The following is a 14,473-nucleotide window of genomic DNA, read 5'->3' as shown; positions in this document are numbered from 1 at the left end:
GAATGTAGAATTCTGGAATCATCTGCCAAAGGAGGACGCAGCCATATCTAGGATCGCCAAGTAAACAAGCTTACCAGTTGAGGACGCTATTTCTTTCAGAGATCCTATGGATCGAAGAATAGAAAATGCGCTCCGTAAATTCTTCGCAGTGGCAATTGCCAAAGCAATGAAATTGTACATTTACAATGTAGAGGAAGCTCTTGAAAAAGGGATTAAAAGATCTTCCATTATCTGTGCACTTTCAGAAAGGAAAACTGAAATGAAACAACTAATCACAGAATTCATTGCAGAATCATCTTTGGACTCGGTCAGGCTTGCTGCTAGGTCTATGGTGGTGTTAGTAGGGGCCATAAGAGCTCTCTGGCTTAGACCATAGAGTGCAGATTCTGCATCCAAGAATAACCTTTGTGTATTACTTTTTAAAGTTAACTACTGTTTGGTAAACTATTTGGATACCATTATTGAAAAAGCATCAGGAGGAAAGAGTATATTTTTGCTTCAAGAGAGAAAACTAAGACTTTTTCCAGTTCTATGACTCGAGCCGATGGATTCAATAACAGGAATATGAGAGCCTATAGAACAGGCAGGGACTTCACTAGATCAGCACCCTGGGGGGGGGGGAGGGCAGAGAAACCTTTTCCATGCCCCAAAAGGAAGGAGTACTCCAGAGGCTCTAGATTTAGCATGAAACGAGAGAAGTCCAATACGCCTGGGTTGGGGGCAGAATCTGTTATTTCCAAGAATCTTTGATGCAGTCCGTCACAGACTCATGGGTGATCAGCATAGTCACCCGAGGCTATTTTCTGGAATTTCGGACAGTGCCTGACAGACACTATTTCGTGAGGTCCAAGAAATTAAGAAACTTCTTATGCCTTAAAAGAAAGCTTAAACAGTCTACTCAAGAACAGAGTAATAAAGCCAGTTCCATCACACCACAGGTTTCAAGGCTTCTACTCTGTACTATTCCTGGTACGAAAGAAGATAGATTCTTTCAGGGCAGTCCTAGACCTCAAAAACAACACATTTTTAGAAGTAAAAAATTTCCGGATGGAATCCCTGAGTATTATCTCGTCTGTAGATCACAATGACTGGATGGTCTCAGTGGATCTCAAGGATACCTGCTTTCACGTTACTATAGCGGTGCCTCATCAAAAATATCTAAGGTTTACAGTAGTCATTATCAATTCACTGTGCTTCCTTTCGGTCTCACTATCTCGGCAATAACTTTTACAAAGCTTCTAGTGACCTTAGTAGCAGAGTTAAGAAAAGAGGCGATACAAATTGTTTTCATTATCTGGATAATATATTCATAGAGGCAGAGGACAGATGTTTGCTTTGGTAACATCTTGTAAGGGTGATGGATTTTCTAAAACCACATGCTCGGGTGATAAATGAAGCGAAGTGTCATCTCATCCCCTCTAAAAAAAAAAAACAAAGGTTCCAGGGATTTCAATTCTGTATGGCAAAGGGGTTATGCTTCCCAACGACAAAAGACAAACTCATAAAAGACTTCAAATCCATCAGAAACAGCGATCACATAGAAGCTCTACACTGTATGAAGATAATCAGTGTCCTATCATCCACTATACAAGTAGTTCGGTGAGCCAGATGGCACATGCCGGTATTCCAATCCAATTTCTTTTGTCAGTGGGACAAAGTAGGAAGAGATTCGCATCAAAGAATCCGACTACGAAGTCGGGTAAAAATTCACTTATATGGTGGGAACAGGAGGAAAATGAAGATGTGGGCAAACTCTGTTAGACCAACATTGGATTGTGCTCACCACAGATGCAAGTGTTTCAGGTTCGGTGGGTTCAACTCGGTTTTTACGCGGCATGGGAAAATGGCACGGCATACAGAAAGATGTTCCATCAGAGCAGTAACTCAAGCTATGTTGTTCTTTTCAAAGCAATAGAAGGCAGAAGCTTAAAGATCTGGTCAGACACGATCACTACTGAATGAACGTTCTTAAAGGAACAAGTTGCTCCTTGTTACTGGACGAAAATGGGACCATCTTCAAATGGGCGGAAAAACATCTACATTGCCTTACACCAATATATATTCCAGGAAGCTTAAATACAAGGGCAGACTTTCTAAGTCGACTAACAGTCTCGCCATGAGAATGGTATCTTTTGCCAGATTACTCAAAAGTGGGGCGTACCACATATGTATCTGATGGCGATAGCCGAAACCACGAAGCTGGTAACCTGTTCAAGGGTTGCTCACTCAGACGCTTCATACATAGACGCACTCTCGTTCAATTGGAAGTTTCAAATGCCATACATCTTCCCTCCAGTACCCCTTTTACCAGTTGTACACCAGTAGATGAGGAAAGACAGAGCAGAGATAGTTGCGATCATTCTGTTTTGGCCCCAGAGGGCATGGTTCCCCTAGCTCGTCCATATGCTAAAAGACCATGGGAATTACGATGTCTCCTATCACAGGCACAGATTTATCATCCTGATACTCGGAGCCTGTCTTTAACGGTGTGGAGATCGTTATACTGGAAGGGCCTATCAAAAAAGTCGTAAAAACCTTAATGCAGGCAAGAAAGGCTTCCATCTCCAAAACCTAACATATAATATGGCAGGGTTTTTATCAGTGGTGCAGTATCGAACATATCGACTATTTGAATCCATCAATTCCATCGATATTGGAATTCTTGCAGAATGAACTTGACCTATGTCTTAGCTCCAGTTCCTTAAGTTCAATTGTCAGCCTCATCAGCGTTACTGGGAAAACAGCTGTCCACACTGGATTTAATAGCACATTTTTTTCCCAGACAATTCGCTGAATAAAACCTCAAATTAGGGTGCCACTAACTCTGTGGGATTTGCCTCTAGTTCAACAGACACTCACAAAGGCACAGTTTGAACATCTTAAGCAGGTCTCACTTACAAACTTAACGTGGAAAACTATTTTGTTGGTAGCAGTTACTTCAGCTCGTAGAATAAGTGAACTACAAGCTCAATCAAGAAAGGAACCATTCTTGGATAATGTAGTACTCAGGCCAGAAAATGATAAAGAGCAACTTTTACATTCCTTGGATGTTGTCAGATATCTAAAGAGATCTGGCCAAAACAGAACCGGACAGTCTGTTCGTTCTTCCCGTAGGGAAAAGAAAAGGACATGCTGCTTCAAAGGCTACTGTCGATCGATTAGAAAATCTTACATTGTGCAAGGCAGACAGCCTCCAGAAGCATTAAAAGCACATTTCCACCCAATCCATGGCTACTTCATGGGCAGCAATGGCTCAAGCTTCTCCTCTAGAACTTTGCAGAGTGTTCATCAAGTTCTATCATTTTGACGTCCAGGTACTATGGCCCTAAAGTACTGCAAGCAGTTGGACACTAGAAAATTAAGATTTAGCCATTATCCATTGATTGTATGCTTTATTTGTTACCCACCCCAGTTGTTACTGCTTTGGCATTGCCCATTGGTGCCCACTGCCATGGAGATGCAAAGGAAAATCGAAAATTGTTTCACAATCTTGCCGTAATATTCCGTGGCAGTGCGCACCAAGCGACCGATCTGAAGACAAAAGGATTTATTAATATATATGGGTTGTTTCCGCTATGACTACAAGTCTACCTGTGAGGCGTGGCTATATGTAGGGCCTCCTACAGGTGAAAGTCTTTAATTTGTCTCTACTCAAACTACCCTCAGCTGCCTCTTCTTCCTCCATCTCCGCCCAAGACTTTGCTGACTATTTTAAAGAAAAGGTAGAATCCATATGTCTGAACATTCCCTCTGTTTCTCACATGTCTCAGAGGAGGATGTGTCACTGTTGACCTCCTCTTCCCCCTCTACCACTTGCTCTCTTGACCCCATTCCCTCCCATCTCCTAAAACCTCTTGGTCCTACTATAATCCCTACCCTCACACATTTTTAACTCCTCCCTTTACTCTGGTACCTTCCCATCCTCCTTCAAACATGCAACAGTTATACCATTATTCAAAAACAGCAAGCTTGACCCTACATGTCTTTCTAACTATCGACCGGTCTCCCTCCTGCCTTTTGCCTCCAAACTCCTTGAACGTCTTGTATTCTCTCGCTTGCTCCATTTTCTCAACACTTATTCTCTCCTAGACCCTCTACAATCTGGCTTTCGCACTGCTCACTTCACGGAAACAGCCCTCACTAAAATAACTGACGACCTCCATGCTGCCAAAGACAGAGGTCATTACACTCTGCTCATATTACTCGACTTCTCTGCCGCATTTGACACCGGGGACCACCCTCTTCTCCTTCACATTCTCCATACTCTTGGTATTCGGAACAAAGCTCTATCCCGGATCTCCTCTTACCTCTCCCATCGTACTTTCAGTGTCTCTTCTGCTAACTAACACCTATTGATCTCTCTGTGGGGGTACCCCAGGGCTCTGTCCTGGGACCTCTTCTCTTTTCTCTGTACACACTCTCTCTAGGGGACCTAATAACATCTCTTGGGTTTAAATATCAGCTCTATGCTGACGACACACAAATTTACTTTTCAACACCCAACCTTACACCTGCTGTACAAACCAAAGTTTCTGAATGTCTCTCTGCTATATCATCCTGGATGGTCCTCCGCCGCCTTAAACTCAACATGGCAAAAACAGAGCTCCTCATACTTCCTCCCAAACCTGGCCCTATTCCCTCCTTCCATATTACTGTTGGAAGTACGATCATTCACCCAGTAGCCCAAGCACGCTGCTTAGGGGTCACACTCGACGCAGCTCTCACATTCTGTACGTTTCTAAAACCTGACGCTTTTTCCTCCGCAATATCACTAAGATACGCCCGTTTCTCTGTTGCTCGACTGCTAAAACTCTGACTCAGGCCCTCATTCTCTCTCGTCTCGATTACTGTAACCTCCTGCTGTCCGGCCTTCCTGCCTCTCACCTGTCTCCCCTACAATCTATCCTAAACGCTGCTGCCAGAATCACTCGACTCTTTCCTAAATCTTTCTCCGCGTCTCCCCTCCTGAAATCCCTCTCCTGGCTTCCGATCAAATCCCGTATCACACACTCAATTCTCCTCCTCACTTTGAAAGCTTTACACTCTTCTGCCCCTCCTTACATCGCAGCCCTAATTTCTCGTTATGCACCATCTCGGCTCTTGCGTTCCTCACAAGGATGTCTTCTTTCTACCCCTTTGTATCTAAAGCCCTCTCCCGACTTAAACCTTTCTCACTTACTGCCCCAGAACTCTAGAATGCCCTTCCCCTCAGTACCCGACTAGCACCCTCTCTATCCACCTTTAAGACCCACCTTAAGACACACTTGCTTAAAGAAGCATATGAATAGCACTGTGGATTATACTGACACATGATACATATAGCTTGGCCCCCTGCAGACGCACTTACCAAAATTCCCTCCTACTGTCTCTATACGTTCCCCTACCTACCAATTAGACTGTAAGCTCCTCGGAGCAGGGACTCCTTTTCCTTAATGTTACTTTTATGTCTGATGCACTTATTCCCACGACCTGTTTATATTATCTGTTATTTATTTGATTACCATGTGTATTACTACTGTGAAGCGCTATGTACATTAATGGCGCTATATAAATAAAATATCACAAGAGAAGCTGCACACCACAAAAAAACAATTAAGATACTTGCTGATACCGATGCTCCTGGTTCAGGGATATCTGCCTAGAACATCTAGCATTGGACAAAGTAGAAAGATCCAGGGCTACTTCAGATTTCTTTAGAAAAATTTATTCAGCACAAAAACACAACGTTTCATCCCTCCTAGGGGACTTTATCAAGTGACTGTGATAAAGTCCCATAGGAGGGATGAAACGTTGTGTTTTTGTGCTGAATAAATTTTTCTAAAGAAATCCGAAGTAGCCCTGGATCTTTCTGCTATATAAATAAAGACATACAATACAATTTGTCCTATCCAAGCTAGAAAGTGGGACTTAACCCATTGGTGTGCACTGCCATGGAATATTACTCGGGGAAAAGAAAATTATGGTAAGATAATGAAACATCTTTCGATTATCTCATAACTTTCCATAAATGCATGTAGGTATTAATTATTGGATGGAAGATGTGAACTATAGAAAATAAAATATAAATGTTGGAAATGAAAAACTTTAGGTTCAGAAGAATATATCCAAATTATGTAAACCAGAATGAAAAAAATTTGCTCTAAGGAAAGTATGGCATGGCAAGCCCTTAATGAGTACCTTGTAACCGCAGTGATCGAACAAAGTCAAAACAGTCCTAGCATTACATTCAAATTATCAAAATAATGAAATAATTCCAGAGAACATACCTTTTTTTACTTGTCTGATAGAAGTTTAATAGTTTAGATGAAATAACCCTTACACTTTAATATATTTTTCTTGCTTGTCTTTTAGGGTTGTCGACTGGCCATTTTGCTTGGGCCTTTCATTCTGTGGCAGAGGAAGAGCTGCTTGCCACACTTCCTGCTATGCAGAAGGGCAGCCCCACCTGGTCTGAGCTGAGGGCTATGGGAGTGGGCTGGTGGGTGAGGAACACACACAACTTGCGTAGATGTATTGAAAAGGTATGCATACCAAAATTATTGCTGAATGTAATGTTCTGTGCAGTACGATTACTGTTGCCACTTTGTAGATGAATCCAAGGTACTAAACAGTAATCTGGACATGGCCATCAGGCATGCACAAAGTGACTTTTTGTTTATTTTGACAAGATTGATCAGTTTTCGAATTTGCTATTTTTTCCTACAAAACTTACATTTCTGTAGGGAAGTTCTTATTTATTTTTTCTGTAAGTCGAGCTCTGATTGTGTGCATTTTATTTACTATTCAGTCTATTTTTTCTTATTTTTTTTATTAATAATAGTGTTTTTCTAAACCAATGTGTCTTGATTCAAGAAAATGTCAACAGCTTAATGTGAATCTGATTTATTGGGGAAACAAAACTTAGCTGAGAAATATCAAATCCCAGTTCAAATCCTAGTTTCTGCTTCTTGTTGCCTTGGGCAAGTCACTTACTTTTTGGTTCTTGAAGCAATGAGAGATTATTAGAATAAGCTTTCAGGAGCAAATATTATCGATTTAGAGCACTATGTATGTACATAGAGAAAACTGTGATTGTTAAATTTTGTGTATTATACATCCACAAATTGTTAGACTTTTTTTTGTTTAAACTAATCTTTCATCTCCAGTGATTCTTACTTGTGTTAGCACATTGCACATGGCTGCTTATAGTTTTTGCCTAATGATTAAGGCCCATATTTACGCAGTCTTCTGCCATAAGATCCCTTCTGACTCTGTAAGACACCTTTTCAGCACCAGAATGGCAGAGAACCGAAATGTCCTTATTTCCAAGGATATATCATACAAGGAAAATGACTTTTATTTAAAGGAATTGATCATATAATTCAATGGTGGAGTAAGTTATATTTTGTATTTGTTCACAGGTAGCAAAAGCAGCATTCCAGCGAAATAACGACCCCTTAGATGCAGCTATATTCTATCTTGCAATGAAGAAGAAAGCTGTAGTATGGGGGTTATATAGGTGAGATACACAACTTTTAATAGTAGATTCAAAAATATAACAATTGTGCATTTGTTCTCACCAATGAATAAATACATCTTATTTTCTTCCTATAATTAATGGTTAATCTTTAGTGTGCTTATTATATACCTTGGTATCAATTTTATGGTTTCAATTTTCTCCAAGGTCAACACTGTTACAAATTTAGGTATAGCACCCAATAAAAACTGAGCAGAATAGATCATGTTCTTTTTGTTCGTTGAAATATGAGCCTGGCACTTAAGTGGCAGCATGCTGTTTGGCTCCTTAAGGTGCTATTATGAATAGTGTGCTTTAATTGTCCTGCTTTTTCTTTCTACTCCTTTGCATATGTACTGTACCTGCAGGCTGATATGTCTGCCCATTGTTTACAGTTCTAAATAGATCTGCTATTTACAGACCATTTTATAATGCATAGAATAGGATTCTAGTTTTATTTGCGTGTTTGTGGAGAACAGCATAAATCAGGGGTGCGCAAAGTTTTTAACTTGCGCCCCCAACTTCCTCCTTAGCTCCTGCCTCGCGCCCCCTCGGCTCCAGCGTCAAATGACGTCACAGGGTCATGTGATGTCACGTTACCATGGCAACGTGACGTCACGTGACCCAGATGACGCCGGTTACCATGGCGACGTGTCGCCTAAGAGAAGCTGCAGAGGCCTCACGCTGTCCCCCCGGCACTTAATTTAAATGGAAACAAAAAGAAAACAGCGCACAACGCCAAATAGTGAAGCAAGTATTAATATATAATTAATAGTTAATAGGTAATATATCTGCGTACATCAAATTGATAAAATTGGTGCATTTAGTGTATACCACACTTGTTACCGCTCAGTAGCTGTTAACAGGAAGGTCTGATGCTTGTCTTTTCTCTGCAGGAGCCTCCGCGATGGTTCTGGGGCTGAATTGTTTCCTGCACTCCTCAACTAGCAGGACGTCACTCCCAAAGGGGGTTTCCTTTAAACAGCCAAGCTTCGCTGCAGATTCAGATACTCAGTGGGACCGCTCCTCATCCAATGATATGCCGCCTCCAGGGGAATTTCCCCTTGAGTGACCCGTCTCTCCTGCAGCTGGTCACTGCTCGATAAGGCCACTGAGACTTACAAGCAGTCTGGGGCCGTTGGAGTGGCTCGGCACACAGTCCCGCTAAGCAGACGCCAAACCGCAGCTTGCAGGGGCACTCTCAGCGTGCCACAATGCCGCTCCGTCACGTGGTACTGCGTGATGACGTCACAGTCTCCGCAGCAGTGATCGGATTGGCGGGAAGGAGGAATCAAGTCCCTTAGAGTCTCTTAATAGTCCAAATAACACCAAATTGGCATAAAATGTGATGTAAATAGCAGAGCGAATCCAGTATATGAATAATAGCAGATATATGGCATAGAATATTAATATCCAACGGCCCCAGACTGCTTGTAAGTCTCAGTGGCCTTATCGAGCAGTGATCAGCTGCAGGAGAGATGGGTCACTCAAGGGGAAATTCCCCTGGAGGCGGCATATCATTGGATGAGGAGCGGTCCCACTGAGTATCTGAATCTGCAGCGAAGCTTGGCTGTTTAAAGGAAACCCCCTTTGGGAGTGACGTCCTGCTAGTTGAGGAGTGCAGGAAACAATTCAGCCCCAGAACCATCGCAGAGGCTCCTGCAGAGAAAAGACAAGCATCAGACCTTCCTGCTAACAGCTACTGAGCGGTAACAAGTGTGGTATACACTAAATGCACCAATTTTATCAATTTGATGTACGCAGATATATTACCTATTAACTATTAATTATATATTAATACTTGCTTCACTATTTGGCGTTGTGCGCTGTTTTCTTTTTGTTTCCATTTCTTAGAGTGTGTGGGGTGCTGAGCCACCCCCAGTGTTTATAGCAGCAGACGCCTTTACCAGCCACACGGTTATGTGATTTATATTTTTATTATTTAAACACATATTGTCACTGTGGTTATTGTGGTTTAGTTCACTATTTATATGGTTTAGTCACTGCACTGTTCCCATATATAAATACTAGTTAGATACTAGCGCACGGTTATTTTTTGTTTTTTCACTTAATTTAAATGCCTTGGGGGACAGTGTGGGGCCTCTGTAGCGGCTGCGCCCCCCGCCCCCTTGAAATTCTCCCGCCCGCCCTGGCATAAATCAGCAAAAACTTACTTGGATGCTTGCAATAATTTTACTTTTCCATCAACATATGATGCTTTTGCTAGTGTTGCATAGATCGTAGCAGCAGTTGCTCTGCATCTTCCTAAATTAAGAAACATAAATGTTACATAGGTCATTTACAATCCCGCTGTGAAAGAAATCTCATGTGATGTCTATCTTGATATCGAATATTTTCCATGTATATGTTCAACGGATTAAATGTCTCCTAGGTATGACTGTTGGACTGAGAGCTGTAATACATAAATACCAGAGGATATTTCCGCTTATTCAGAGTACAGTCACAGCAGAGCCTTTGATCTTTTAGAAGCAGGAATACATGGTGAAGTGCTGCAAACTTCTATTGTATTTTTAAATGAGGATATGTTGCACATGCTATGCCCTCACCGATCCTTCTGTTCATATGTTTCCCAATTACATCAATAGCGTGCTTTTTCTTCTCCCTAAATTGTCTATAATCTCTAAGGTCTCAGAAAGATAAAAAGATGACTCCGTTTTTTGGAAACAACTTTAATGAAGAGAGATGGAGGAAGGCAGCTCTAAAAAATGCTTTCTCGTTGCTGGGCAAACAGCGCTTTGAACATTCTGCTGCATTCTTCCTGTTAGCCGGCTCCTTAAGAGATGCAGTGGAGGTATGAGTAACTTACATTATAAGTAGTATGGCGGTTTTATATAAGTAGTATTAAACTTTGTTTAAATGTATACTAAAATAATTTGCTATTTAAAGTGTGTGTGTGTGTGTGTGTGTGTGTATATATATATTTATATATATATATATATATATATATATATATATATATATATATATATACTGTATTTGTCCGAACATGATATTTTGTTATTGTAATTCATAAGTATTTTAATACATATGTAGGTTCTTAACCTTTTGTTCTATAATTAGTCAATTACGATTTGTCTCTCGGTCTGTCTCTCTGAGGCATATTCTGTAACCTCCATTAGCACTGCCGATCTGTATGGAAATTCCCATTGAGAATGTGTATATTTTAATTTCTTTTTACGTTCTCTTGATACCAGTAAATAAATATTACATTTGTGATCCTAGTTTGCTCAGAAATGTTACTTCCTGTTTTTGCAGGTTTGCCTTGAAAAATTACATGATATCCAGCTAGCTCTTGTGATATCAAGGCTGTTTGAATCCGAATTTGAGAAACCAGCAGCCTATAAATCCATCCTGCAGAAGAGGGTTTTGGGAATAGACTCGCCTGGCAAAGAGCCCACTTTGTCAAATATGCACTCTGATCCTTTTGTGCGAAGCATGGCCTATTGGATCTTGGAGGATTACAGCCGAGCTCTTGATACCTTACTGAAACAACTAGTGAATGATGAGGAAGGTAAACAACAATGTGAAATAAAGTCTATCTTACAGCACCAGTCCCACACTGCTGATGGCCCTATTTTGCATTTGATTTTTTACTTTGACAGATCTCTTCTCGCCCTTTCTTACACTAAGATACTCCATTCAGGAGCTACAGGCATTTGAAATATTAAGAATATGGGAGGTTAGTGCAGTCTAAAGCTTACCATGGCAACCTCGGACAATAAAGGTTAAGAAGAATCATGGTTAGCATTTTTTTTTAATTAACTTACTGAGTGGGTTGCTTCTTTTAAAAGAAAGAATAGACTGCATAATATGTAATAAAATCTCAAATGTACATTAAGTTTTACAACTTTTGTTTACGGCTTAGCCTATCTTGCATGTTACAGATGTAGCAGACATTATTGCAACCGCTGGTATGTGACATTCATGCTTGCGGGTGCAATAGTGTGTTTGACCTGCCCCATTCTCGCAATCGCCTAATTCAAACACAGTGAAGTCCTATTACAATGCTCCAGCAATCACGGCTGCTACAGCACGTCTGTATTTTCTATGTTTCTCTTCCTATGTACCACATATTGAAGATTAACAGCATACCTATGAGTGTTGCTGCTTGCGACAAACATTTTGTTTATGGCACATGCGTGAGGAACTAAAACATTTCCATCATAGTAGAAGGAAATAAAAGCATACAATGCATGACGTTCTGCAAATTAAATGGAGTATGACCTGTTGGGATGCATTTAAAAATAAACTGCTTCTTTTAAAGTAGACTCAGTTAAAAATGTTCCTGCACATTTAAGATGGCTGTATTGTTAATGGAGCAGGCACAGCTGTTTCTGTTGCAGCTGTAATACTTAATGTATTTCCTTGATCTGTGTCCATGGGTAAGGGAGCAATGTATATTTTTTATCGAATGGTATTAAAGATCTAGAAACAAGATTTTACTGAAAGCTTTGACATTTTTTAGGTAAATAATTAGTTTTTGTATTTCCTTCAAGTTTAATATTACATCTTTGCTTTCCTTAGAAGACTCAAATGAGCGATCCATTTCTGACCTATTTGTTAATTTTACTCTTTGTAGATGACACATGGAGTCTATCCTTAAGTTGTGATCCATCCGTTTTTAACTTTTACAATTTTCTGCGGACTCATCCTCTGTTACTGAGACGTCATTTTGGATCTTCCGAGTCATCTACCAAAATGTGTCTTACTGTTGACAATGGATTGTCAGACAAAATTAATTTAGGCGAAAGAAGACTGTTTTTCACAACCGCACATGCTCACTTAAGAGCTGGTTGCCCGATGCTTGCCCTTGAGGTTTTATCGAAAATGCCTAAAGTAGTTAAGAGGTCAAAACCCTTGCTTCATAGTTCAAGTTTAGCAGATACAAGTAAAGTATCGACCCCAACATCCCCTTTATTGGAGACCAAAGAAGCCAAAGCTGGTGACTTTGATTGGTCAAACCCTGAGGTCAATGGTTTGGGGTCATCTTTTGATTTGTCAGACAAGCAGTCAAACTCTGGCCTTCTGTTTGATTGGAGCCAACCATCCATGGCGATTGAAGATGAGCCTTTGGAATTGAAGTGGGACAGCGACAAAGAAGAAGAGGAGTCGGTAGAATCTGGTTTATCAATGAAAGAGCTTAAACCTTCACAAGGCACAGAGCGTGTAAAACCTGGAGAAACTAGTACTAGCTATTCAGATACTTTAAGCATTGATGAAAATGATATTCTTAGTCCCTCTGAAGATGTTATAGCTGCTCAGTTAAAATTTAGAGCATGCCTAAAGATTCTTACTGGAGAACTACGTACATTATCCACAGGTTATGAGGTTGATGGGGGTAAACTGCGGTATCAGCTGTACAATTGGCTTGAAAGAGAAGTTGTGGCTCTTCAAAAGATCTGTGATTGTAATGCCAATTTGGATGTGTTAATCTCTGGGGGAGTTGTTGTGTCATCTGTGGAAGAAGATACAGATGATTCAGTTGACCAAATCACTACTAAGCAACAAAAAGAAAGTTTTCAGAGACAACAGTGGCTCCTAAAATTTCAGTCTCTGCTCCGAATGTTTTTAAGTTATTGCGTACTTCATGGCTCTCATGGTGGGGGTTTGGCGTCTGTACGAATGGAATTAATACTGCTTCTACAAGAGTCCCAGCAGGTATTTATTTTTTCTTTAATGGTTTGCACTCCTTGTTTTCCTTCAATTATAGGCGCTTTGCTTCTAATACCTTTTTATTAGACCAACATGGGTAATTTGTTGTAGATATTTTTGTTAAAGAGATTTAAATCTGCAATCCTGGGTTTTAGAATGAAAAATATGAGCCAGCATCCATCAACGCCCTACGCCTCCCCCACCTCTATCCCTTTGGTTCTAGAGCAGCAAAGCCCAGGGTGGACCAACCATTTCACCAGGCAAACTGTGGAAACAATATGACCACTGGGGCATGGGGTAGCCAAAAGAAACTGTGCAACGTTACGGCTTTCCATTACTGACCCTGGGGGGCACATTTGTAATCAGCTGCCATGTTTGTCCTTTTTTTTTTGTGATAAAACTGGCCCAAAAAAACATAACTCTGGGAGGGAGGGGGTCCCTGCCCTGGATGTTGGGTATGCTGCAGGAGGCCCTTTGGTTCGGGTAAGAGATGAAAACAAACAAAAAGGGTCAATACAAAAAATCCCAAGCAGCTTGAATTGCTGCTTTTTAAGCATCCTTCTTGTATAGCTTCTTATATATGAATAATAGATTCTGAGGTCTCACAAATAAGTGTTGGTACACTTTAAAATTCAATTTTTTGTTTTGGAAGGTGTCTTAGGAGGCAGCAAAAACAATGTTTTGAAAGAAATTTGACAGGATCTAAAAACGACTTTTAAAGAGTTAATTGACATTTACAAAATGAGGCTTTTCACAAAAATAAGCAAAATCTAGTGAATACACCAAAAACAAATTTGAATATTCATTTCCAGTAATGACCAGCCCCACTGCTGTAGTCATGTATGTTATGTACAGGAAGCAAATGCTGATCCCCCTTTGTTGGCATAGAATTCTCATTACACGGGCATTTTCTTTAAGACATGTTTGCTGCATATTAATGTCAGTTTGCTCTTTTGCAGTAAGTTTCCTTTTCAGCAACTTGGTGTGTATTGTGACATCCCAAATCTCCGGCCACAGATTCCTGCTGATTATATATAGCTTCTGTAGAGGGTTTAACCTCGGAGAGTAGCACAATGCCCCTCTTGCCCAAGAGCTACCGTATGGGAAAAAATACACTGCTTTTATTTTAATAGATCTCGTAATAAATTAAATCTAATACAGGAAGTTTGATAAAAGCTGAGTAAGAATGTAGTCTGCTGGTTTCTAAAGTAGATTTCTGTGGGATATGCGGATTCAGGGTACTTTCGTTGTCCTTGGATGCAAGTCTGCGTTTCTTTCTTCTGCCTGAACCTGGGGTTTTAAGTG

At 40.6% G+C, this 14,473-nt stretch overlaps 1 protein-coding gene across 2 annotated transcripts in view; it reads left to right on the top strand.

Annotated features, from left to right (window-relative positions):
* DMXL1 (Dmx like 1) overlaps positions 1 to 14,473 on the top strand; it is a 121,088-nt gene that overhangs the window by 75,171 nt on the left and 31,444 nt on the right. For both annotated transcript variants that reach the window (XM_075601133.1, XM_075601142.1), the window contains exons 21-25: positions 6,352 to 6,521; positions 7,401 to 7,498; positions 10,142 to 10,307; positions 10,772 to 11,027; positions 12,096 to 13,174. In XM_075601133.1, the coding sequence (XP_075457248.1) occupies positions 6,352 to 6,521; positions 7,401 to 7,498; positions 10,142 to 10,307; positions 10,772 to 11,027; positions 12,096 to 13,174 (1,769 nt within the window). The remainder of the gene's footprint in view (positions 1 to 6,351; positions 6,522 to 7,400; positions 7,499 to 10,141; positions 10,308 to 10,771; positions 11,028 to 12,095; positions 13,175 to 14,473) is intronic.

This window comes from Ascaphus truei, chromosome 1, assembly GCF_040206685.1.
Source record: "Ascaphus truei isolate aAscTru1 chromosome 1, aAscTru1.hap1, whole genome shotgun sequence".
Classification (NCBI taxonomy): Eukaryota; Metazoa; Chordata; class Amphibia; order Anura; family Ascaphidae; genus Ascaphus; species Ascaphus truei.
This window is presented reverse-complemented; position numbering and strand designations above follow the sequence as displayed.